General features: G+C 38.4%; 1 protein-coding gene across 12 annotated transcripts in view; it reads left to right on the top strand.

Annotated features, from left to right (window-relative positions):
* Window positions 1-674: 674 nt before the first annotated feature.
* Window positions 675-26,048, top strand: part of LOC146478419 (serine/threonine-protein kinase MARK2-like) — a 45,263-nt gene continuing 19,889 nt past the window's right edge. For 4 of the 12 annotated variants that reach the window (XM_085111962.1, XM_085111970.1, XM_085111966.1 and 1 more), the window contains exons 1-3: window positions 13,280-13,436; window positions 22,047-22,217; window positions 22,388-22,441. In XM_085111962.1, the coding sequence (XP_084968088.1) occupies window positions 13,320-13,436; window positions 22,047-22,217; window positions 22,388-22,441 (342 nt within the window). In that variant the 5' untranslated portion in view covers window positions 13,280-13,319. Of the gene's footprint in view, window positions 838-970; window positions 1,016-13,278; window positions 13,437-15,424; window positions 15,583-21,448; window positions 21,641-22,046; window positions 22,218-22,387; window positions 22,442-26,048 lie in introns of those variants that run through there. The other 8 variants (XM_085111967.1, XM_085111969.1, XM_085111968.1 and 5 more) reach the window with 7 other exon arrangements.

The following is a 26,048-nucleotide window of genomic DNA, read 5'->3' on the forward strand; positions in this document are numbered from 1 at the left end:
CTGTAGTAGTTTTATGTCTTCTTTTTTTAAACGCCAGAGTTTATAAATCTCAGTACTGTACGTAGTCTTATGGAGTGTGACCTGGCTGATTCAAAGACAAAAATCTCGAGGATATTTTTGTGGTTTTGTTTATTTTGGTATACAAACTAGTTCTGACTCTGGATGAAAGCCTAACAGTGTGCCATTCAGAAAAAATGAACGTATATTTTGCAGTAGTTTCCTGTGCAATAATCCTTTAATTCTTACCATTCAAACTGCAGCACGTTCACTTTCGTTTTAATTAGCGCTGTTTGTTACGCTGTACGAAGTAGTTCGATTCTAAATACTTCCGTGCGCGCTGTTTAGTTTTAACCAGTTACAAAACAAAAGGGTTTTTTATGCCCCTGGCCTAGCGCCCAACATGGCTTTAAAGTGGTTTTAAAATGTCGCCGGTCGCTGCGTCCTTCCTCAGCGCGGAACTAGTTTAAATATCGCAAAACTCGGACAAAGAGCCAAGGCATAGGGCGAACGGAAGCGATTACAGATTTATGCCGATTATGCTGATTATGCGTATGCATAAACGTAAACGGAAGCTATTCTATCAAGTAATTGTCCGTGCAGTTTCCCATAGCAACCGACCCTCAATCAATTATCGCGCGTTTCTTAACAGCAGGTTGGTCACGCTTCAGTAATGCGTCACGCAAATTTCGACGCGCATCTGAAATTTTAGTTTCGTTGTCGGATATATTTTCCTTCGCCAGCCGGTCAAGATTAGTACCATCTTCGATCACCAAATTGCGGTGATAAGACATGATCACGACACTGTATACTACATACGGCGAAGAGCCTCGAGTTCGGGTGAGTTAAATCGTTGATGACTTCATGGTGTAGAGCATTTTGCCGTCCGTAGGGACTATAACAATTTATCGCGCGTACAGACGAAGCTTAAATGTTGTCGTCATCTATATTAATGGTCGGCGTTTTTTCGAAGGACCCGACAGCGAAGACGAACGACGGTGAAAGTCGACGAAAAATGGTGAGCTTACTCATTTTGTCTATAATTTTATTAACCTGTAGTTTTGGTCATTCAAACATTTCCCTTTTTAAGCTATGAATAGCCGGTATTGTATTACTGTCTTTTTACGATGTGCCTCTGTTGGCTAAATATCCTGCTGGATATCATGGGTGACGAAAAAAGTATGTGAACTTTAGAATTCTTTAATAATGAGTTAAAATTGAAAATCCCTTCACGTGTGCTCAGTTCGATATTTTGAAGTCTTGCCCTTTCTTGCATTTTACGTGCACACACGGAACCCTTCAGGCTCAGTCTAAATCCGGTGTAAGACGAAAAGGCGCGCTGCCGAAGGTAGGGCGCGATATATTGTTTATATTTAGAAACGAGTGCTTCTGATCTAAGTATGCGGCTAAAGATTTTAAGTTACAGAAAAGTGTGGCCCACAAACAGTAAATAGTGTTCTTTGTAATTGAACGCAGATATTTCGAGGAATGCTAATTTACGCATACCACGCAGTCGTAATGCCTTTTGTGGGGTATAAAATTCGACCACCTCGCGTCATATCACCTGACTGAATTTCCGATTCTATCTTGAGGCCGATACCCTTGACCCCACCTCGTATTGCTTTTTCAACGTGATAAACGGCAACCAACCAGTCACGTTTGACGCGGTTTTCAAGAGATTATGATATTAGACATGGTTTAATATGAGGAGAGCCAGTTTCCCGGTAACAGGCGGTAAAATAAAAATGCAATGGGAACCATTTGCTTATCGTGGCCGAAACCTCTGGTAATTTGGTTGATGTTTAGCCAAGCTCAAACACAAAACCATATTTTGAATTCCCAAATAAATGATTATTCATAACCTGTTTACTCCTCCCTCTGAATTCCCTATCCCCGCCGCCCTCTTTAAAGTTAAAACAGCAAGCATCTGCTTTTCCACTTTCAACATCAATCTGAAACCAAAATAGCAAAGGCCACAATCTCGGCTATCTATATATAGCTCATACGTACAAGGGAGGATCCCAAGGTGTCTTCATCAACGAGAGCTGTATTGGCATAGTTAATAGTAGCCTGTGAACAGGCTCCCAATTGGGGAAAAAAACCTGAATCGGCGAGACGGGCGAGCGGAGCGCGGTATGGGCTCGATTTTCATCTTCGCGCTATACCCCACTTGGGAGCCTGTTCACAGGCTAAGTTAATAGCTTCTTCCGTGTGGCCAAAATAGCAAAGGAAACCAAAATAGTCGAGGCGATCTTTCCTAATCGCTTCACATTCCTTCTTTCGGCATATTGGCGCTGGTAGAAGACGGTGAAAAACAGCCTGAACTAACATTATTCCGAATGGATTTATTTGCCAGCACAGTAATATGAAGAGAAACGGTGGATAGAAAATGGTACATACACGTAGTTGTTCACTATACCGGTTAGTTTTATAGCTTTCATGCTGGAGCAAATACGGTTCACGTTATGCTTGGAATGCCGGGCAAAAATATCTATACGATCCGGCGGAAGCAGCGCTCCGGAAAGTATAACAACACTTGTGAAGTCGACAAGGGGAACCTTGCGCTCGCTTGGAAAGGAAGCGAATGCTATACGCAGGCTAATATTAAATCCGGCGCAAAATCTATCCAATACATGGTCTTCTAAATGGCATATACAAGGACGGGCAAGTTTGCGCAAACTGAATCGCCACCCGTGAAGACTGCGTGTACTCTTGACAGTTCGAGGCTTTTTGCTCTCAAGCAAGGTGTGCGCCTAGAATCTTAAAATGATTCAATCCATTCCCCGCCTCGTTGTCAGGGAGTGATGAAAGTGAAACAAGGATGTGTCACCCTCAGCTGAAACCGGCAAAGCATCACCGTTCCCGTTTAAAACCTGGTCAGTTAAAATGGATGCCAAATAAGGATTTCATATCAGGAGACACATGCCTGTCCTTTCATATTATCCTGTTTCGCTCTCTTCTGGTTCCGAGACAATTGCTGAATGAGAATTATGTTGACGTGACCTAACACGGCTAATAACTTTGGTTACAGCATGCACGTTTTGATGTCTGATTAAATTTTTCCTTAGAACTTCCAGCGCCGGAATATCGGAAGAATTTTAAGAGCAAATGTTACCATCGGTCAAACATTTGGTGGCAACAGCTCAAAAATCAATTCGGCCCATATTCTCAAGTTAGGTAGACCTCAATGTGAAACAAATCACTGCATAGTTTGTTTAGCTAAATATCGATTCATTTTCGAGAAAATCGATAATAATAAAATTCTGTGAAAATGCCGCTTCTGGAGCTTGGATTTTGGGGCGATTTAGGAAGCTTCGCGTAACGAATTAAAACACTTTAGAGAAATAAAATCCATCAAATTTTGTACAATGATACCAAAATGTGTGTTACAAGCAATTTCAGCAATTCTCGACAACTTACTTTCATAATGTGAATAAATCTGTCCGACCTACTTTTATCAAGATGAAAAATGGGCCAAAAATAACCTATTATTTCAGCATGTGGTACCGAATATAATGCCTCAAAAAATTGGATTTTGAGAGCCGAAGACTTGTTCTTTTAGATTTCCCAAGGACTTTTTGGGGAAATGATTCAGTGCGATGTAATCAAATTTTGAATTTGGATAAATTGCACTATTTCAACTGATCCCGTGAAGTCACCTGAACGCACGCAACTATTAATGTTTCGATGATTATGTTTAACCTTAAGCTAATTTGACATAATAAGTTACCTTTATGTTTTAAAAATCAAAGATGAAGGCTATAGTAGTGCTGTCTCACCGTTCGATACCAAATACACACCGCCAGATAACTTGTAAAGACAATAAAATGCAAAGTGTCATGTTTGTTTTGAAATGCGGACGTGCTGTTTAGATGGGAAAATTTTCCGATGTTGTTTTCGAGAAACGAGTAGCTTTTAAAAATGATTTTCGTAAGCCTTTCCGTTAAACCCAGTTTTAAAGTGAACAGCAACCAAAGGCGAACAACAAGCTATTTGTTTCAGCTCTCTTGGAGTTTATTTGAAAGGCAAATAATCCGTCTCAATTTCGACAAGCCGGAGCAATTTCCAACGTTGGATCATGAAATCAAACGGTCTGTTGAATTCCTTGATCACGAATTACAAATAAAGGATTTCACTTGTAAATAATATATACATCCACTTACATTTTCCTCGTGGACGGACCTGGGCTTTCTTAAGTTGGATTCGTCAACAAGGTAAGCGAAGGAAACACGCTCAATCGTTGCGTGACAAATTCCTACTTCCGGGATTCGGGCCGGAAGTTCCTAGGCTAAGGGAAGTCACTTTTAACCCTCACCCCTGGTAGCCAGTCATTCAAAACTAGCTATTTTTCAATTTAACTTAAATGCAGCATCTCAGTGTTGATAATCATTCTAACAGATCACACCTGACCAGTAGTCTTGGAATATAATACTAATCACAGCCATCAATCACTCGAGTTGTTCGGTCCCCAAAGCACAGAGCATCCGAGCCTTTACAGTCCCAAAACCTAGGTCATTGTTTTGCGCGCGGTCAGAAAGGCCAATACACACGTTATGCCAGAAAGAAAACTGTCGAACTCATCTTACCTGCTGATATTCGAAAACACGCTCTTGCGTTAAATGCTATTCAAAAAAGAGTGAATGAGAGGAGCCGATAGAGCAACATTACTTTTGTGCCAGCGATGGAACAGAATCGTGTACCGGCCACGCAAGCTAAAACTTATGCAAATTTACCGCTTTACGTAAATTGTTTACTGAATTAACTTCAATCTGTGAAAACAGTTAGCCAAACCCACCATTCGTTGGTGATCTAACTATGGCCAAGACACTTAAGAATTAATGAGGTGCCGTAACTTCTAGCTACTGCAGGTTTTATTTAGGGTTCTCGGAGGTTTATAGCAGGAAAAAGAAAGAAAGAAAACATGATTTAACACTTTATTTGCTTATACTTCACCTTGAAGTAAAAACGTTCAAGCAGTTTAATGCGTTTGGTCACCAGAACGACATACTATTGTCCATAAACTAATTATAAATTACCAGTGCACGCTGGGATGGGGGACTTCCTGCTAGAAATCATAAACGTCACAGGGTGTGCCTCAATTCTCCTTTTGTGGGCGTGGCTCTTATTCATTTTTTCGCCAATTTTGACAACTAGTTATTTTTCCCATCACATATTTGTTTTTCCTAGCTTACACCCTAAAAAGTATCAGGATAACTTTCACGTTAACCGGTTCAGATTTGAATGCAATTAGCAGTGTTAATTACAAAATTGAACCCCATCACTTTAATTTGGGAGTCCCTTCCGGATTCACATGATTTAAATGGTAACAGACGCAGCGATCAAAATCATGCTGGTGTCGGAAATGTTGTTGACAACGGTCAGGCACTTTCGAAAATTACTGAACGTTTTGTAGGCTACTGCTCTGTTCTAGACATTTTGATCAACCGTTCAAGTTTTACATGTGCAACCACAACTGGCAACTACGCCTTCGATAATTTATACATAGCGCTGCTTACGTTTGCCAGTCATAGAAGCTTTTGAGCCGCTGCTGTGAAGCAATAGATGATGTTTAGCTATGTTAAAGTGATACCTGGACAAGTTAGGTATCCATTTTAGCAGATCTTTGAAATTCACATGTCTGCAATGATGGACAAAATCTGCCTTCTGCTGCTCCAGTGTTCCTCATTGTTAGAACATTCGGCAAGACATTCCATCAGTGAGGAATCGATAGTATTTTTTCAAGCTTTGATTTAACCAGCGATGAGAGTATCGTTACAGCTTCCCCTGGAGCAATCTCATCCAAGCATGCATTAAGAGTTTGTCGCGCTTTTCTTGTATAAAGCGTTTTTTCCTCTCGGAAGCTTCTTCCCATTGTTTTTTCAGATAATGACGTTGTTTGAAATCAGGAACTCGTTCAGCTTTTTCCTTGGTGTTAAGTTTTTTTCTTCAACAAAAGATGGTTCATAACGGCTTCTTTCTAATTAATGACATAGGACTTGATACTAGCATAAAAAAAGACTTCAACCTCTTCCTGTTCCTCCTCCTCTTCCCCTCCTCGTCAAATTATTCTTTTTGAGCCACAAAAAAAGAAAGAAAGAAAGAAAGAAAGAAGGAAGGAAGAAAGAAAGAAAGAAAGAAAAAAAGAAAGAAAGAAAGAAAGAAAGAAAGAAAGAACGAAAGAAAGAAAGAAAGAAAGAAAGAAAGAAAGAAAGAAAGAAAGAAAGAAAGAAAGAAAGAAAGAAAGACACAGAAGGGAAAAGGGCGGGAAAGAAGTAGGGAAGGAAGGAAAGAGAAAGAGAGGAAAAGAAAGAATTTTAAATATCTATAACAATATAACGAAGAGGGGTCAACTGACAATCGGAAGCATTAAACCCAGTGTCTTAGTAGGTAACTTTTCGCCGGCGTGAACAAGGGAATTTTTTTGAGAAAAATGGGCTAAAATCACGGAACTGTCTTTTGCATTGCGAATGCCGGAATACGTAACGTAGCCTCCACAACGAAACTGGTCCCAACGACAATGTGCGGAGACAAGTCCTTTCAATGTGCTACACATATAATAATTGCAAAAAAAGTAGCAGCGTTGCGTTTACCCACCAGTCCCCTAGTTAGACTTTTACACGGATCATAAAGATTGCTGGGTGTGCCATGGTGTGGGGAGAGTTACCTATCTCTTTATTCTTTATTCATCTCCACATCTCCACATAATACTAACTGACTGACTGACGGCAAGCTGATAATAAGTAATGTGGTTTAAAGCTTACCAAGTTTAATTTACTCATTTGTCTCAGTAAACTTGCTTTAATAGGTCGAGACTGTAAAGTTACAGTGGCTGTCTCTCCTTCAGTCTGCTACAAGCGCCCTGAGGGTTTTCCGACATGTTGCGCAAATACCTATAGGAAATCTAGTGCTCCGTGCTAAGACAAGCGAGTTCGAGAAAAAAGGCAAGGTATGCAAAAAGTCAACTTACCTGAGCCTACTTGAAGAAATACTCCGGCCAGTTTTCGTTATTATTATTTGCGTATCAATTTTCCCGATTCCTCGGTCGCATTTTGGCCACTTTTTGCCCCTTTTGTCATGAGTGGACAATACCTCTGGCATTCTGCACCTCGCATTTGATCCCCTTCTTCAGCCAAAACCAAGCTTCTCGCGATGCAAGGGACAAATGGTCATAGAATCTATGTTTCCAGGATGAGTAAATATCTCTACTCGGCTGAGAATAAGGTCAACTTCGTCCTTTGGACCCAAAAAACCAAGACTAGCCATATGATTGAAAATGTCTTTTGAATAGGCCAGCGAAGGGATGATTTGTGTTTCTTTTTTCCTGTCTCTCGTGTCAAATCCAAAAATTCCTCCCTCGAGAGACTTATAAGAGCAACACACCTGCACATTCGCGCAATAACAAGCGCAGTTCTCGGTGTTTACAAACGTTTCACTAAACCAGTTACTTTAGATTAATCAATTAGAAGCAAACAAAATTGACGGATGTCTTAAAATACAGACCGCCCTGTCGAATTTGACTTAAAATTTTATTATTTAAAAAACGTTAAAAAGGATGCTTAAAACTCCCGAAAAAACAATTAAAATGATTTATTGTTTTTCCCGGTTTCACGGTAGCAGTGCCGCGAAGTAGTGTTTTCTACAGTGATCCTATTTTATGATTTATTGCCTTTTTGGCTTCTTTTGATTGCTTCTACTTTTTGCCTTTTTTTATCGTTGATATTTTAAATACAAAAGCTCGACCTATGGTCCGCCTACTATGTGTTCCATGTTCCAATTTTTAAATTTTCCGATGCTTGTAAATTTCACTTGAACTCCCTCTGAATTAATTAGTTGTATTTCACAATTCAAGAAACACGGAAACACATGTGTTTTAATTTAAGGACGTTTGGTCCTTTTTTTCGCTCGCTGTTCTGTTCAACGCTGATGTTTTAGGAAAGACGATTTACGAAAGACGTTTGAAGGCCATTTTTGAGAAAAATGAAAACAGAGAATGTTCGCATCAGAAACGTGAGGAAGTAAACAACAATGGTACAGTGCCGCCATATCGTGGGAAGTGATCCTTCAGGTTGGTTCAATTTTTTCACGAAGGAAATGGCAATTGCAGGACTGCAGTCTTTATATTTGATTTGTAAACAAGGAGGAGTTTGTATGCTAAATTAGATTTCGAATGAGCGTAAACTGCGAAATAATATAAGTTGGTCGTGTATGTGTACAGTTGAGGTAATTCACCGGATCAGTTGAAACAGCGCTATTTATATAACTTTAAAATTCAATTTCATCGCACTGAATCACTTCCCAAAAAAATCCTTTGGGGACGTAAAAGACCAACTCTTTCCCTTAAAAAACACAGATTATTAGTTAATTACATTCGGTACCACATGCTTAAATAATAGGTTAATTTGGGCCATCTTTTCATCTTGGAAAAAGTAGGTCGGACAAATACTTTTACATTTTAAAAGTAAATGGTCAAAAATTCCTCAAATTGTTTGTAACATACACTTTCGACATCTTTCCACAAGATATGATAGTTTCTATTTCTCTGGAGTGTTTTATTTTGTAACACGAAGCTTCGTAAATCGCCCTAAATTTTATACTCAAACAGCGGTATTTTCAGAGAATTCGGTTATTATCGATTTTCTCGAAAATGAATCGATATTTAACTAAACAAAGTATGCAGTCACTTGTTTCACATTAAGGTCTACCTAACTTGAGAAAATGGGCCGAATTGATTTTTGAGCCGTTGCCACGATATTTCAAAAATGTTTGATTTTTGGCAACATTTGCTCTTAAGGTGCTATATTTGGTCAATTTCCGTCTCGTTTGAGTCGAAGTCAGAGCGAGGTAGGGAGAGCGTATTTCGAAACTGTTCCACCAGCTGAGAAGCTTGAGAGAGCATGACAAAGAAATAAAAAAACGCAAGTAAAGCGAACGGGTCAGCGCCTGAAAAAGTTTGACCTTTTCAGCGCATGCGTGGGTGCTTTCAGTTTGGCTCTTCAACAAGACGAGATTATCCTTTGTTTATCTCAAGCAAAACTTGTATTGAGTGTCTCTGAACATTAGACGTGATGCATCAGCACACTGGTGCCACGTTATCTAGAGTGCACTGGCCATGAACTGCGGCACGGAAAGTTGGAAGGCTAAACAGATCTCCGTAATTATATTTATATCAAATATGAATCCTAAATAAACGTGCAATTTGCGAAAGCAAAATTGAAAAATTTCGTGTTGGAAAAATCCTTATTCTACTGCCAATAAGTAGTCACGTTAACATTGACATGGCCCACAAAAAGACCATTTCATCAGTGACTTCCTCGTGGAAACAGATAGCATTTTATTTTAAAAGAACATTTCAGTTAACCGGGAACTCGAGAAAAATTTCTTCTCAAACGCTGTCTTTTGGTCGTAAAAATTCTGCCTCTAGTAATTTGCCTGTTCAGTCTCCTATATCAAATTTATATTCTTCTACGCTATTCTCCGTTTCGTTCTATGTAACAATAAAATGATTGGACTAATTTATGAGTCACAAGGGGGCGTGGAGGTTATGTGGGAGGTGAACGTGAGGTCGCTTACAAAATAAGGCGGATACGACTAAGTACGAGGCTTATCTTGCCTCACTCTCCAACCACACACTTGTGATGAGCAGTTGAAGTACATAAAAACTCAAACTTTGAGTGGATTAAGTGCACCTCAAATTAGATCTTAGGTGTGTCAAAAACAAACCACGCCAATGGGCGTTTCGTTTGTAAAGGTGATCAAATTTGAATTTGTAACTTACAATTACAGGCGAGCGAATCAACCAACATGTTTTTTTTTTTTTTTTTTTTTGTCATATTGATTGCGTTAATCAATATTGCTTCGTACGAATCTTGTGTCATGTTCTCTCGACACAGATACCTCATCATTCGGAAAGGGAATTCGATTTTTCATTTTTCGGCCCGCGGCACTACGTGCGGTTGATAAAGCTAAAAACAATCATTAAAAACTGGATCATTGTATAATGCCGGCAAGTCCAGGTATTGTTACGCGCCTCCTTGGCTATCTGTCATCTCATATCCAACGCGCGCTCATGGAAAAATTGTTAAATAGACCATAAAATGACGCCATAAACGGTTAAAAACTTGGCAGCGAAACCACTCGCCTGCGGCTGGTGGTTCCACTTGAGTTTTGAACATTTTATGACGTCATTTTGTGGTCTATAAGAGTACAGACCATAGAAAACTGCCGTCGATCTGTTAAATAGAACTGATGTAAAATGTTAATACCGTTGATCCAAATAATCGGCTTTAGTAAAAGAGTAGAAACAAAGAAAACAATATATAGGAAAAAACAAATGAAAATCCCGTGTAACTTGACAATGCGAACTTCCCACTTAACAATTGTAGCTGCAAGGAATAATAAGTGTAGTTTAAAAATAGGCATGACTCATTCGTTTTGGCGTTCTAATTTGTTTAACAAATTGCAAAAACCAACATGTTGTTCGTAAGTTTGACGCTGTTGCGAGAGGCTGCGAGTTAACAACGGCAGCTGTTTATTAATTTTTAACATGACAGGTTTTAAACATGATTCGTTATGTTTTATTAAACGACGGGGTACTTTTTCGAAGCTGAAATTCTTTATATTCAACTTTTAAAGCGGTTACCACATTTGGTGACTTTGGTCGATTAAAACCGACAACAAACACAACTGAAACGCGATGAGCCAATCAAAATTCAAAGAAAAAGCGTGCAACTGGTGCCAAGCGAGTGCCAAGCGCGGGAAAACGAGAATATGCTAATTACTTTTGCGAGTGATGGTGCTTGTGATTGGGTGAAAACTAACAAGTACCTTTGCCTTTAAAATTGGTTAGAACACGCTGCACGATTTTATAGAGTTGAGTAGAAAAACAACAAGAACCAAAAAGATGGATGTTTATGTTTGATAACCTTTATCTTAAGTCAGGAGAAGGCCAAACCAGGTAAATTTACAAGAACGAACGAGTTCTTGTAAACTTACCACTTTGAACTTCCTCCTTACCTAACTATGTGCCCCTGGGTCTCCGAAGATGTACCGAATGCTGTGTGTAAGGAATAAAATAATTCCAAGTAGTTATACTATAGCCGCTTTGGTTTTTACTATAGAATGGGATTCGACCATTTTAGGTTTGAAAAAAGGGTTCTGTCTCGCTTATACTGTTGGGTATAGAAATTTGTTATTTTGGCGTTCGAGAGTTTGTTTATTCTGGTTTGAAACAGGGTCACTGGTTTTAGAGCGATTTTAAATCTGAACACCACAAAGTAACCACTCTGACAAACTCACAACAAACGTACGTAAACAACGCAAGAAACCAATCCGAACTCGAAGAAAATTCAAGTGAATGGCGCCACTGAAGCGCGGGAAAGCGCATGCGAGCAAGTGCAGGAGGGAGGCAAGTGTCATTCTTGTAAACGGAGTGCACTAAAGCAAAACCAATGCAAAAGAAATTCTTCACGACATTCCATTGCTACAAGTTGACTTGGAATATGGTCGACGAGCGGAATATGGTCGACGAGCGATGAAGACACGAGACGAAGCTCGGCACATGAAAAGTTCGACGTTTGAAAGCCGGGCTCTTTAACTTGCAAAATTAAGAAGTTCTCCTGACTTCACGAAAACGGACGTTAAGAAAGTCTACTCTCAATTGAAAACCGCTCTGACTCAGCGCTAAAATAATTAAGCTACCTGTAATTCATGCAGTGTCAGTTTCGTGTCCCAAAACCACTCGCAACACGTGCGATATTTTCATCTTTCATTTTTCCTCATTAATCGTCACGTTTTTTTTTCTTGGGATAATAGACCAATTTAAGACACTTTCTGAAACGAGATAATAAAATGATCGAATGAAGAAATATTTCAGAGGAATGCGAGAAAAATTAAGTGAATATAAAAATACGGAAACAAATCCTGTACTAGAACATGAGCACTTTGTCATTTCTGATGTATGTGACATCGTTTAGCGATATCATAGCAGCTATGACATGTATGATGCTTTAATCCTCCGTATTGGCTTCGTATTTTCTCCATTACGTCACCTTGCAGCAACATAAATAGCTGGATTTCTTTCGTCTCTTAGCAGAAAACATAACCAAAGATTTCATTCACAGCCAGTATTTAAACGCCTACTCGTGATGTTGCGAAAACAATTATTTTCTTCTGACTACGGCTTGCGTTAAGTCACGTGCAGTTTAACGTGGTTACCAAGCAACAGCTCTCTCGACCAGAGGGTTTTTATGTCTTTACATTTACGTTTATGTCTCACTAAAAAATTTTGCTGATTATTGTAACCAAGATGCGACATATGGCGCCAGATGGTGCACAAACTGTCCAAACTAATAAGGTCCTAATTTACATAACAAAATCACAATTTCGCCGAAGTCCAATGTTTTTTCTTCTACCTTAGCAATTTAATTTTGATATTAAAAATTTAGTTTGAAATTCATCAAACGAAAGGAAAATAGATAAGATTTTCATTCGCATAACAAAAAGGCGGAAGAAAAAGTCAAAATATAATATTAATTTAATCTAAACAACACTATTAATCTGGTTGTAGGAAAAGCAGACATATTGTAAGCATAATATAATCTCCCGATCAGGAACATCTTTTGAATCTTTTTTGTTCTTGGATTATATTTTTTCCCTTAAGGTTGGGGGATTTACATTCGGAGGGATTCATATTCTGGGAACTTTTGGAATTTGCTCCTTAAAAATTGATTTGAGGATGCAGAACGCCACGCAGCTGAGCATGCGCACAAGCTGACAAGTTCACGGCTTAACTTTCCAAAGGTATAAAAACATCAACAGAAGATTTTCTATTACATAAGAACAAGTTTTCGAAACACCGATGTCACCAAAAACAGCCTTTCAAGAACCACTCTCATCCGAACGATCACAACAACTGGAGAAACTACTGGTTTTAAGCATCTCCACGATATTTGTACGAGCCGCCATACCCGTGTAAATATGGAGATTCAGTTCTCATTCCGGTACGAAGCACGACCCGTACTGGGTTCATGAAAGATATGTAAACGTCATTTCGCCGCTCACTTCAAATTTCAGCTTTTTCAATCCAGTTTCGTTCCAGAGTAGAACTCATACATACACGATTTATGAAACTGAATCCCAGACTGACGAAACACTGAATGAAAGTTGTATCACATTTCCCATTTGGTTTGTTTGCATCTCTTGTGTCATCCGTTCCAAATATGGTTCTCCATTCCAAATATGGTTTTTTGCGTCAGCAATGCCAGCTACCTAGCAACAGCGCAAATAGTTGCTACACTTTTGTTCCACTTGTTTTATTTTGAAAAATGGTTGACAAAAAAGGCAAGCAAATTTCAGACATTTGCAGAAGACAAACCAGAAAACAAAAGAAAAAATTGTCTCACGAGGCTTTGTACTTCTGCCGAGGACTGAAGAACTCAAAAGTAAGTTAAATTTAAAACAAGTTCAACGTTGGCACGCAAGCTTAACTTTTAAGCGGCATGCAAAGTTTCGAGCTTACTTTCTAAACTTATAAGATTATTTTTATTTAAGCTCGCATTTTGTGAAGTGCAAACGGTTACTGTTCAAGCTGAGGCATCGTTCTTTCCATTGAATCTTGAGTGAAAGGTTTAAACGGCGGAAAATTATCTCCCGTTCATGGCAGCTACTTTTTTGCGGCCCCGATTGTTCAAAGAGCGGATAACTTTATCCAGTGGACTGACCCATTCACTTGATAGAACTGCTTTCTATCGATAAAAAGTCGCAGCACAAAGCCTAAATATTGCCGCAGGTAAGTATCCACCAAAAAAACGGCTATCCATGCAAGTCCGTTTCTATGGGAAAATCGGTCACATTCTTTCAGTAATTAGAAAAAGAAAAATGTAAGTTCTTATGACAAGAAAATGTAGGACCTTGGAAATGGAGAAGTAAAACTAACTCTACTGCTACTAAAGAGCGCAAATTTATCTTCGAGTCTGCCAAGGAAAAGTCTGGACTGCCATAAAAACTATTTCGTCAAACATGAAAAAGAACCGAGCCACTGTGTGAGGAATAAAAGTGATAAACAGTCGAATGAGCCGACATTTTAGTTCCTTTGGAATTGATCATCCTTTCTACAGAGTGTGTCTAATTTTAAAATATTTTATAATTTAAGCTTATTGAGGTTTGTACCATTTCATTCAGAGTACGGCCACCATAGTAAACTTAAGTTTATAGTTTGTATTGTTTATCCTTTTTTGTTGTTGTTGTTTTTTTTTTTTCTGAGGGCGCTTTCCACAAAAAAAAATGTACCATTTTCGGGGTGACTATTTTTCAAAATTTTGCAGCACCATCCCTTCAAAGTGATATGTTCGATTTACACTCGGATTGGCCGCTCTGGCCGCCGGGCCAGTTATGACCCTAAGTTCCACTTCTATGGATTGAGGAGTAGATTCGCTTAGAAGAACATTTGGACCAGTTGCTTGTTGAATGTCGACAAACTTTCCTTTCCTTTCGCTGTCTATAAAGGGTCGATTGATGTTCAAAGTAAGACTTTTAATAGGTCATCATTTATCTTGAAAATTGAAATCAGTTTCAGAAAATAACTTGCACAAATATTTCCCTAAAATAGGGAAAACCTTTTTAGTTCTGGGCTTCTATTGTTATTTATTTTTTTATAGGGTTGTGGGATTTATATTCGGGGTATTCAAATTCCGGGAATTTTTAGAATTCGCTCCTTAAAAATTGGTTTGAGGATCCAGATGGCACGCGGCTAAGCATACATGTACAGAAGCTGATACGCTCACGGCTTTACTATCCATTCACCTCATTTAATGGAGTTAGAAAAACATAAACAGAGGATTTTCTATTACAAAATAACAAGTTCTCGAAACACCTATATCACCAAAAACAGCCTTTCAAGAGCCACTCTCATCCCAAAAACCAGAGACACTATTGGTTTCAAGCAAATTAGAGGGTGACTTGGGTGTTTACATGATACAGTAACAATATCCCCCGGTTCTTTGTGGTGCTCTGAATTCGTTCCCATGAAACCGAATCCCATGTCGACTGCCAGGCCACCATACCTGGATAAATCGAGATTCTCATTCTGGTACCGCACCGGGGTCATGAAAAATATGTAAACGCTATTTCACCGCTCACTTCAAATTCATTTCAGCTTTTTCAATCCAGTTTCGTTAAGTTCCAGAATAAAACTCATTCCCACATCTGAGCGATTTATGTAAATCACTTGCTAAAAAGTTTTTGTGTCACACAGAACTGACAGAACGAAACACTGAATGAAAGTTGTATCCTGTTTTGTTTGCATCTCTTGTGCTTCACGGTTCCAAATATGGTTCTCAGCTACAAATATGGTTTTTCATTCCAAATATGGTATTTTTGCGTCAGCAATGCCAGCTACGTAACCCTTCCCGCCCAAAACGTGCCTAGCAACAGCGCAAATAGTTACTGCACTTTTTTCCACTTGTTTTTGGAAAAATGGTCGCAATTGACAAAAAAAGTAAGCAGGTTTGCAGAAAACTGACAAGAAAACACAAGAAAAAATTGCCCGAAGGGGCTTTGTACTTCTGCCGAGGACAGAGCATCTCAGAAGTAAGTTAAAACTTAAGTCATTGTAAACTGTTGAGTTCAACGTTGGTTCGTAATCGGCACGTAACTTTTAAGCTTTATACTTTTTAAACTTTTAAACTCGCATTGCGTCAACCTTTCCATTGAATCTTGAGTGAAAGGTTTAAACGGCGGAAAATGTTTTCCCGTTCATGACAGTTAAACTTTTTTGGGGCGCCCCCGGTTGTTCAAAGAGCTGCCGGATAACTTTATCCAGTGGACTGACCCATTCACGTGAAAAAACTGCTTTCTATCGATAAAAAGACGTAGCACAAAGCCTGAATATTGCCGCAGGTAAGTATCCACTAAAAAAACGGCTATCCATGCAAGTCCGTTTCTATGGGAAAATCGGTCACATTCTTTCAGGGTTTAGAAGAAAAATTGTAAGTTCTTTAATATGACAAGAAAATGTAGGACCTTGGAAACAGAGAAGTAAAACTAACTCTACTGCTTCTAAAGAGCGCAAATTCATCTTCGTGTCTGCTGAGGAAAAGTCTGGACTGGCATAAAAACTGTTTTGTCAAACGCGAAAAACAACCGAGCCACTGTGTGAGGAATAAAATCGATAAACAGTCGCATTACTTGCATTGACTTGTACCTTGAGCACAATTTTAATAGCTCTTTTCAACGGATCATGCTTTCTGCAGAGTGTGTCCTATTTTTAAAAACATTTCAGCTTAATGAGGTTTGTATTATATCGATTTGCATGGGTTGAGGTGTAGGTTCACCAGTTGCTTGTTGAATGTCGACAAACTTTCCTTTCCTTTCGCTGTTTCGCTGTGTCCGTAAAGAGTCGATAAAAAGACTTCATTTAGGTCGGCGTTTGTCTTAAAGATTGAAATCAGTTTTAAAAAATAACCTGCACAAATATTTCCCTAAAATAGCAGTAACTAAATTAATTAATTAATAAATAAATAAATAAAGAGCAATCCATGAGCAAAGTTTCCTTGAAACGGATTTACCAGACGGTTCTTTCCTGAAGAATGAGAAGATCTTGGTACGAGATTAAGCAAACCTTGAAAGAGCTGTTTCCTCGGCGCTCCACATGTCGAGAAGTAAAAAAAAAAAGAAAAAAAGAAAAAGTAAAATAAAGTTCATGACTAGGAGCATTTGGATTTCGGTTAGACAAGGTAAGGAAGACTTTTGTTTTCGACTAGGGACTTAATTTCACTTCTTTCGGCTCCAGTTAAGAATTTTACAAGCACCTATTCCACCGACGAAAACTCCGTTCTCCAGACCACTGATGTCCAGAATGGCAAAAATTTTCAAAATTCTCAATGCTACATGACGTAGCAATGTGAACAATGGAAACGAAGAAGACTTTTTTAAATTTATTCCACAAAGCTAACAATAATTTTGTCCGTCGATATAGAAGTTCTCAGTAGTATTTTTTATAGTTCGTCTAGGACTTTGTTTCAAAAAATTCATAATTATACAAAACAAGCACAAAACTTGACTGATTGATATGTCTGTTGCAAACAGTTTTTTCCAGTCGATAAAAGTTATACAAGCTAGCGGCTGGACAGCTCTCTCCAAGCTTATCCACGAGTTAGCGATTTATCTGATGGATCATGGATCGCATGAATTTCAGTTCCAGAATCCTGATTTAAATTAATACTGGTGGAAATTAGTCTACAATGAACTCCGATATGAATAGTTAACGAATGCAAGCACGGTTTCGTTTGGTTTAAAAAATTCGAGGAGCAATTGCACATGCCAGATTAATCTGAAAGATATCCTGTAGGGTGTTCTTGCAGAACGCTGAACGCAGCATGTGGTATTTAGGATTAAACACTCATCAACAATATTTAAGGATGATAATTGTTAAATAACCCAACCTCTCGACGCTGTTTTGGGCTAAGCACAGATCCTACAAACGGTTAACTTGTAGTTGTTAAGGCAGACACTTGACAATTGGATTGTTTGGATTCTGCGTTTAGAGTTCTGCCTTCTACCAGAAACAGCTACAGAACAAAATTTACATTTTTGCTGTCAGCTGCATCTCTTTAGACCCCAGACGTCCGGCGCCAGTGGCTTTTGAGTTTGCACCAGTTTTGCATGAAAATAGGAAAAATAAACATTTATTTAATTAAAAAAGAAAATGTACTTATCATATGCAGTGACAGACTGTATCTTCAAAACAACCAAATTACAATGGATTGGAAGCCAGCATATAGAGGTCTATGGAGCGAATTCCGCCATAAGCAATGGTAACTGACTCCTCCCTTTTTTGCTTGCTGCCCGGCGAAAATTAAAGACAAAAATAAGTTTAAAACTTACCGACACGCAACGTTCTTTATCAATGAAGACCAAACACACATCATATCATACAAAGAAATTCTCATTGCAGTTCTTGAGGGTGTGCTTGTTCAAAGGACTTTTCGAAGATCGAAAACCTGTTTATTGGTGGAGAGAATTTTGGGTTTTAGACTTTGATTTGGTTAGACAATATAATAAAATCAATAAGCTAACAGCTTAAAAGGACTAACATAACACTTCCAGTCCATGGACATGTGTTTGGGAAAACTTATATCGGAACGATTTTAGCCACTGAGCGAGAGTCGGTGCTTATAGAAGGGGGAGGTAATTATATTTGGAATTTAACAGTAACTTGTTTGTCAATCGCTCGTTTTCCCGCCATAGCCATTTTAGTGATCGTTTCGCTTGGCGCTTGACACCATTTGCATGATTTTGTTTCAATCTCTGATTGGTTGATTTCCTTGTCCGCGATTGCATGCATTGCATGTTGTGGTCGGTCATTGGGTCAGATGTCAGATGAGATATTCTCCGGGTACGTACGTTGTATTTTAAAAAAACAAAAACCGTTGAAAGAAAAGCAGGGGCTATAATTTTCAAAATGGCATTCAATTTACCGAATTTTTGCTGTGTAGCCTTTAAAGCGTTTGGCATAATATGAATACGCGAGAAGCAGTGCTTTAAAAAGTTGTTGAATAAAACAGTCCTTCCCATTCATCAGTGTATGATTTTTAATTTGATATCATTTCGATACAATTCAGGGCAACGAAAAGTTTAAAACGAGTCACCCAAAGGTTTCCTTATACACAAACAAATATCATCGGATATGGAATTTTTGTAGCGTGATTAAAATAATTATCATATGTGCCTCTTTGCCTGCATATGCTGCCTAATGGAATAAAACAATTATTGGTCCAAGGCACTTACGTACTTATCGGTACTTAGAGATTATCAAGAAGGCTTTAGGCTAATGGATTATGTCACTCAATATGATACATTTCAGTGGCACGAGCTGAATTTTAGAAAAGGCCTCCCTTTGAAAACGTCGAAGAACTGGTTTTTATACAATCTTAGCCTGATCTCTCTGTATTCACCATTGAGTTGAATTTTTTGCTCTCATATTGTTTCCAGTTAAAAGTACATCGGCTAATTCAATCCGCCATAACTCAAACAGACCAACATTTACTTGATCCATCCCGGAAATGATTGATCAATTATCCCAAACCGCAGTTAAGACGTGATTCCTTCTTTGGTGTCAAGGAAACGCATCAGTTTTTAAAGGATGTTTTCTATAGCTGTCGGACAAAGGCATGATTTTTTTGATTAGTAGCTAAATAGGCTACTGAACTTTTCTGGAGGCCAGTTTTTGTTTTAGGCCACAATTTGTCAAACCCGGCCAGAAACCTTTAAATCTAAAGATATAGCTACTAAAGTTTCACGAGCTAGTTTGAAAAGTGCTAATTTGACGACGCATTGCAATTTTTATCTCAAGAAAGAATTCCATACGTTTCTCGCCTGAACCTCACAGGCGTGATGTATGAGAATAACATAAACGTTTTTTATCAGATATAAATATATTGGCTGCATCAATTTTTGGAATCCGTAACACCAGTGTTGACTCGAATGCGTCCGTATCCATTATACGCCATTGAGACTCATTAATGTAAAATCGGTTGCAAGTTTCTTGCAAAAGGTTTGTAGTGTAAATATTCTGGTGAAATAAAGTTGACCTTGTCGAGTTCCCGACTAATTATAATTCTCAACCAAACAAACACAGCATGACTTCCAAACTGCAACAAATCTATTATCGTCGAGTTTTGTCGCCTCCTATGACGTTCTTTGGGTTCGTCACGCATTCCTCTCCCACGAACAAACAGCAAAACTCTCTCTCAAGTTTAGCGCTCAACGAATACAGGAACCGCAAAAAGCTGTAATATTAAGTCTTCGGGTTGAAAAATGTATAATGTCATACGATATATAGTCTTGCGTAGAGGTTACCTATTTCCTTTGAGCGGAAACAAAGAAAATACAAAGAGACACTACGTACGCGCGATACGACATAAAACTTACGATACTTTCCGACTTGGTTTCTAATCTACGACTCAAAAGTGCATAATTCGAAAAAAGAAACTAACTTCGTTCTTTGAATACAAGTCCTAACTTTGAATCACCTCAACTTTTCATGAACAATAGAAACTGAAAAACATATTTTAAAACTATTTCCGACCGTAGAACATAGAAAAATTTCGGCGTGTTAAATTTTCGCGAGTTTTTCGAAAACTGTCCGAAAACTGAGAAGTGTCCAGTACAAAAGCAGTTTATCGCCCAAAACATGTACGGTAGCCAAAAGGAGGACTTCACTGGCCGATTGCCGGATTGGGCACTTGTTAAGGCATGAAACCTAGTAACACCTTGACCTTTCATTTCCGCGGATTAACTTCAAAACGATGACTATGCGCGAAAATAACGAAACTAAAATCCACTTAAAAAATATAAAGCATTAGGCTACACAGATTAGTAATACATTAGCAAAAAGGCGTGTTTGACACAAACAGAAGAGGAAGTTTTAAGTACTTTCGAATCCTGCCAAGCTCCTTCGAGTGTTCTCATCAGGTTATATAAACACAGAGAAGCCATGCCAAAAAAACATTTCCTTTCTATGAAGAAAACGACCACAACAATGTTGCCAACTCATTCAACACCTAGTAATGATTATGTGCATAAAGTTTGATGCATTTTTATTGTAAATAGGCTGAGTTTTGTGTTGTCCATAATTGGCAAAATTTGCTGGACCGTACTAATATAAGCTGATTCGAAACTGTTAGAAACGACAGACTGGGCATGCGTTTTATAGTCAAAGTTTTATTCCTGGCTGGTTACCATTTTACTAATTAAATATATTTTACCTCGCCAAAAGTTCAAACAAAATCTGGTTATCTCTTCGTCATCAAAATTACATTATTTTCTACCTCGTCGTTCAGAATTTCGGGGGAGGGGAGCTACTCCTACGTATAACTTAATTAGTATGTGAAGGTGTGAAGGGCATCGTTTTCAAGGGTTTAATCTGGGTAGGGTAGAGAAATCAGATTGTTTTGGTTTAGGACGTGTATCATTTACTGGTTACTTCATTCGCTCCTAAAATTGATTTCAGTAGAAGGAAGAATTTTGCAAGATATCGTTTTAGGGTGTATTGAACTTCGATGGGATGGAGTCAGTCCTGAAAAATAGCGATTCTGAAATATCTAGATTCAGAGTATTGCGAGGAGCCCATTTTATTGCATTGTAAGGTTTCAGGCAATGGCCCACCCCCACCCGTATTCTCCGGGGGATAGAAGTCCTTTCGTCTTACCACGTTCTACAGTAATTCAATATTTCTCCTAAGGAAAAGGAGTGCAAAATGCTCTTTCTAGAATGTCCTTTGCATTTTACCGCTTACATCCGTTCACTATTATCTCTAACACCGACGTTTTCCGCCAGGCGTAACTAAAAAACTATGTTGACCCCGGGGCATTCATTTGGGCGCAGCGAGGCTTGACCGAGGGGCGTGTGTGAGGGGTCTGGGCCGGCTTCGTGCAGTGCGCAGAGGCCGTGGCACTTCAGAATTTCCCGGCCTCCATGTTTGAACCCAACACTAACATTTGATTTTTGTGGTGTTTGGAGGAAAAAATCTGCTGGAAAGACGGATTTGAAAATTGGTCAGTCGGCAGCACGGCTTCGGACGGGCTGAGAGCACCTTTTGCCCATGGAACATAGTGGCCAAGATCGACCGAGGGTCCGCACATCGAAGGTGAATTTCGAAAATTGTGGCTTTGTTCGTCAAGACGCCGTATTTAAACAAGACGGTCAATTTTTCCACTATATTTCGCGTCCGGTCTGCCGTGGTTTGCGCCTTTTTCACGTACCCAAGGGTCGTAGTTTTTCTGGAGACTGTTAGAAGAACCATTTCTCGATCCGTCAAACTTTTTTGTAGAATTATAACCGGCGGTTTTGGGCGAAAAGAAATCTAACTTTACAACCATGTCGTCTCGACCTGGGCGACCGTGTTATGGGCCAACTCCCGAAAAGGTCTGCGACTGAGTTGCAATTGCTCGTTAAATTTCCAATTCATCGCAAACAGAAAGTAATGTCCTTAATCCTTGGGTAGTTGGCTATCGTATAATCCTTTATTTGCTATCATTTTGATTTTTCCCTAGGTCCCTGATGGCCACAGTTCTTCATCGGCGAGTTCTAGACCTACCAGAAATCGCTCATCTACCTCGAACCCGGAGGATGTCCACATAGGCAAATATCGCCTGATAAAAACCATTGGGAAAGGGAATTTCGCTAAAGTAAAACTTGCGAAGCATGTGCCAACGGGAAAAGAGGTAAATATACTTTATCGTACTCTATTTACAGTGGCGAAATTGCTTGTAGATTCTTCGCTTGCAGTACGTCGGCTTGATTATTTGCTCGCTTCGAGGGATGTAGTGTAATAATTAAACACGGACGGGCTCCAACGCCTTACCCATTTCTTGTGTTTTTTCCGTTTCAAAAGGTGGCTATCAAGATCATTGACAAGACACAGCTAAACCCAAGCAGCTTGCAAAAGGTTAGTGCAATTTAAGAGCAATGTTTTGGGAAATAGCTCAGGTGCAAAGCGTGTTTTCACAGTGGTCCTACTGACTAGGCTTTGCAAGCTTGTCGCATGTAATTACGTATTCGGAAGCAACGTTGATGCCTTCGGTTTGTTTTGAAGAGCGCACCAAATTCTTAAATTACAATTTACGACGTGAAAAGCTGTGATTTCATAGTCACTTCTTTGAACACAACGAAACTTTCGCCGGTTCTTGGTACGGGGTACCCAGGGCTGTGCTGATGTACGTTGTTGATTTTTTTTTCTGCGATCGTTGATGACACGGAAAATTCTTTATTCCAACCCGAAATTATTCGTTTACATATTGTTTCTAATAGAACTCCCTCTGAAACATGAAGATTAGAGCACCCAGTAGGGATAGTTTCCTTTACAAATGCAATCTGATCAAACTTTTTCAAAGTGAAACGACATTGGCTAGACATATGAAATAATGTTTCAATATTCGAATAGCTATCAGAACTCCTGAAAATTTCGTTTACCTCATTTGCGTGCACGAAAGTATAATTAGTTCCTTCACGAAAATATTGCTCGTTGGAAATTGAATATTTGCAGTTGAAAAATCTTTAAATGACGTTGGATAATTTTACGGTATCAAGCCTTCGTTGTGATGCGGACAGAAAGTAGCGGTGGTCCAGGTTGTGTTTTATTAATAAAGTGTTAGTCGTTCTTGCACGTGTTTTCTTAAGATTGCCTGGGTTAGCTAATGTTGTTGAAATCCTCGCAGATTTGTTGGAGAATCAGTTTTCGGAGCCTTTTTACGTATTCGCATGTTCAATTTTCAATTACATGTAATGAAGATAATTTTACCGAAATGTTAGCGACGTGTGCAGTGAGTTTGCTCGATAGATATCGCATAGGTTGGAATTTTGCATACGCAACAATCCTTGTATAAACTGCGTGGTTGACCAGCGCGATTTATCAAGGATTTTATTGTTTACCACTCATCGATCAAACAATATTTAATTTTTCGGTGGCGGCATCGAACGGTTTTAATCCGAAAACGAAACAGTGAGGTTTTCTGTACGTCACGCTGGTTATGTTAAAATGCTAAAGCCGTGGGTATTATCCACATTGTCAGGTCTTCGAACAGCAGAGAGAGGTTTTAGTGACTCTAGGTGTTCATTCAATTAGAATCAGTGTTTTGGTCGGCTTGGTATTGAATTCTTGCTTTTTTAGTGGTGTTAAATACAATACCTCACCATTTTATAACTCACTCATTGTCTTTTGTATGTGATAAATGCATTCTTTGCAGAAACTAAAGAATACATTTTAGGTTTAGTTTAGATTTTATACCTTGGGACGTCCAGGGTTCAATCCGGTGCTATTTTGATCCTTTTGTGTTAAGAATATCCTGGAAAATGAATGTTTCGTCTTAGATATAAAACACAAATGAACAAAAGATTTTTTTAATCATTTTGGATGCCTTTGATTCTCTCTCTGTGCTCTCTCAATGGCTATCTCTGCTTCCTTATTTAGTTTGCTAGCTGTCGTTTTCAGGCTTAGTTCCTCATAAAATATTGTACTGTCAAGTATAATATTTGCATTGAACACTTTTTGTCAAAAAAGATGTCTCTGATACGTTCTTGGAATGCCAAGACCTTTAGGATTTTTTTTTTTTTTTTTTTAAATCACTCAGGTCTGTTTTACATGGTGTATCATACATTAAATGTATGAGAATGTAATGAGCATGCAGCCATTAAAAATAACTGGCATGGAGATTACAGTATTTACACCAGGTGTACAGTGATAATAACAACAAATATGTACTTCCTGAAATACAATTCCATGTTAAACAGTGTAGTTGGTTACCTTGCAACTTTCTTGTTGCCTCAGATATCACAGTTCTGTAAGAGCTTCAATTAGGCGCAATTATCTTTTGATAATCAATTCGACCATGCTATTATTTTCAAAATATTCTTGCATGCTATGTGTTACTGGTGCAATAATGTTGCAAATCTTACACAAAAAAGTAGTGAAATACAGCGTATACATTTTCAAAAAAAAAAAAAAACGCTTCACATTTATTATCGGATTAAACAAATTAAAATGCTTGTATAAGAATAATTACAGTTGTTAGCTTTCTATCTGAACTGAGGTTAATTTGTAGTTATCATGTTCAAGGCTGCTGTTCAGCTTTGTAAAAGCCAGCTCCATAATGAAACTAGCTGGTCATAAACTAGGGAAAAGTGTCTGCATAAATCAACCTTCCAAGTTTACCTTTTGTCTTCAGTGGTCACGAGTTGTAAAGAAGGTAACAACTCTTGGCAACTTATAGGTTGACAGGAGAAAAATTTTAGTCACCATAGCACATAAAATGGTCACAACTTGTTACGTTGTTGTCTGTTTTTTTTTTTTTTTGTTTTTTTTTTTGTTGTTTTGTTTTCACACTACAAACTACTGTTGAGTTAAGGGCCATCCTAACTATAGTCACTGTTTTATAACAGCCAGTTTCTGGCTGATTATGACAGCCACTGATTACGATTATGGTTTTTTCGTTTTTGTTTTACAAGAGAATTCTCCACAATGCAAATTTAAGTGCGTGAAATGTTCACATGGTGCCATGTGCATGTGAATGCTTTAGGGCTGTGTCAAAATCCGTTTTTGTTAATGTAGAATCTTGGCTACAGTGTAGTGTCGGTGCTTAGGTATAGGATACAATACTGACAGATCAAAGGAAAATGTTAGCGATAGATAAGGCCAAAAGCCATATTGCTTTGAAAATTTATTTTAATTATTAGCCGTTTATTTGATATTTGACATTATCAACATGGTAATGAAGCATTAGCGATAGACAGTCACCCTTCTTTTATTGGGCATCACTCAAGCATTACTTCAAATAATCAATATTTGAATTCAAAGTGCCTCAAGTCTTCACCCTTGAAAATCTCAATATTTCAGAATACCAATATTTCTTTCATACAGCTACTTTTTCAAGTTTCATAGTCTTTGTGTTTTTTTTTTAGAAATGGAAAGGAAAGTCTTGGAATGTTTTATGTACTTTTCAGCGTAGAGAATTGACAGCATACATCTAGATATGAACATTATGTCTTGTGCTACATTGGAACTTTAATGTCTTCTGTTCTAGATTAATTTTTGTCTGGTGTGTAAATCATTGATAAAATATCAAGATAGATACAAGAAGAAAAGTTGAATTGCATTAGCAGGATACATCTAGATATGAACATTATGTCTTGTGCTACATTGGAACTTTAATGTCTTCTGCTCTAGATTAATTTTTGTCTAGTATGTAAATCATTGATAAAATATCAAGATAGATACAAGAGGAAAAATTGAATTGCATAAGATATTTCTAAGTGCTTTCATCTTGATCTGTTTATCATACACGAGAAAAAAATGAAGATGTTTTAACTGTTGAGAGATTTACATGTGTGATGTTCCTTTATAGCTAACTGATTTGTTTATGGTAGTTTTCCCAGTTGCATGAACTTGACTGGTTTGTCAAATATAGTTGATGACCTTATGACATCTCCTTCAATTTGCAATTTGTCGTTATCTTACAATAGTGATTGGCGATGATGGATCTAGGGGAGGGGCCAGGGCC

The sequence above is a fragment of the Pavona decussata genome, unplaced genomic scaffold (assembly GCF_977016875.1).
Source record: "Pavona decussata unplaced genomic scaffold, jaPavDecu1.1 SCAFFOLD_64, whole genome shotgun sequence".
Taxonomy (NCBI): Eukaryota; Metazoa; Cnidaria; class Anthozoa; order Scleractinia; family Agariciidae; genus Pavona; species Pavona decussata.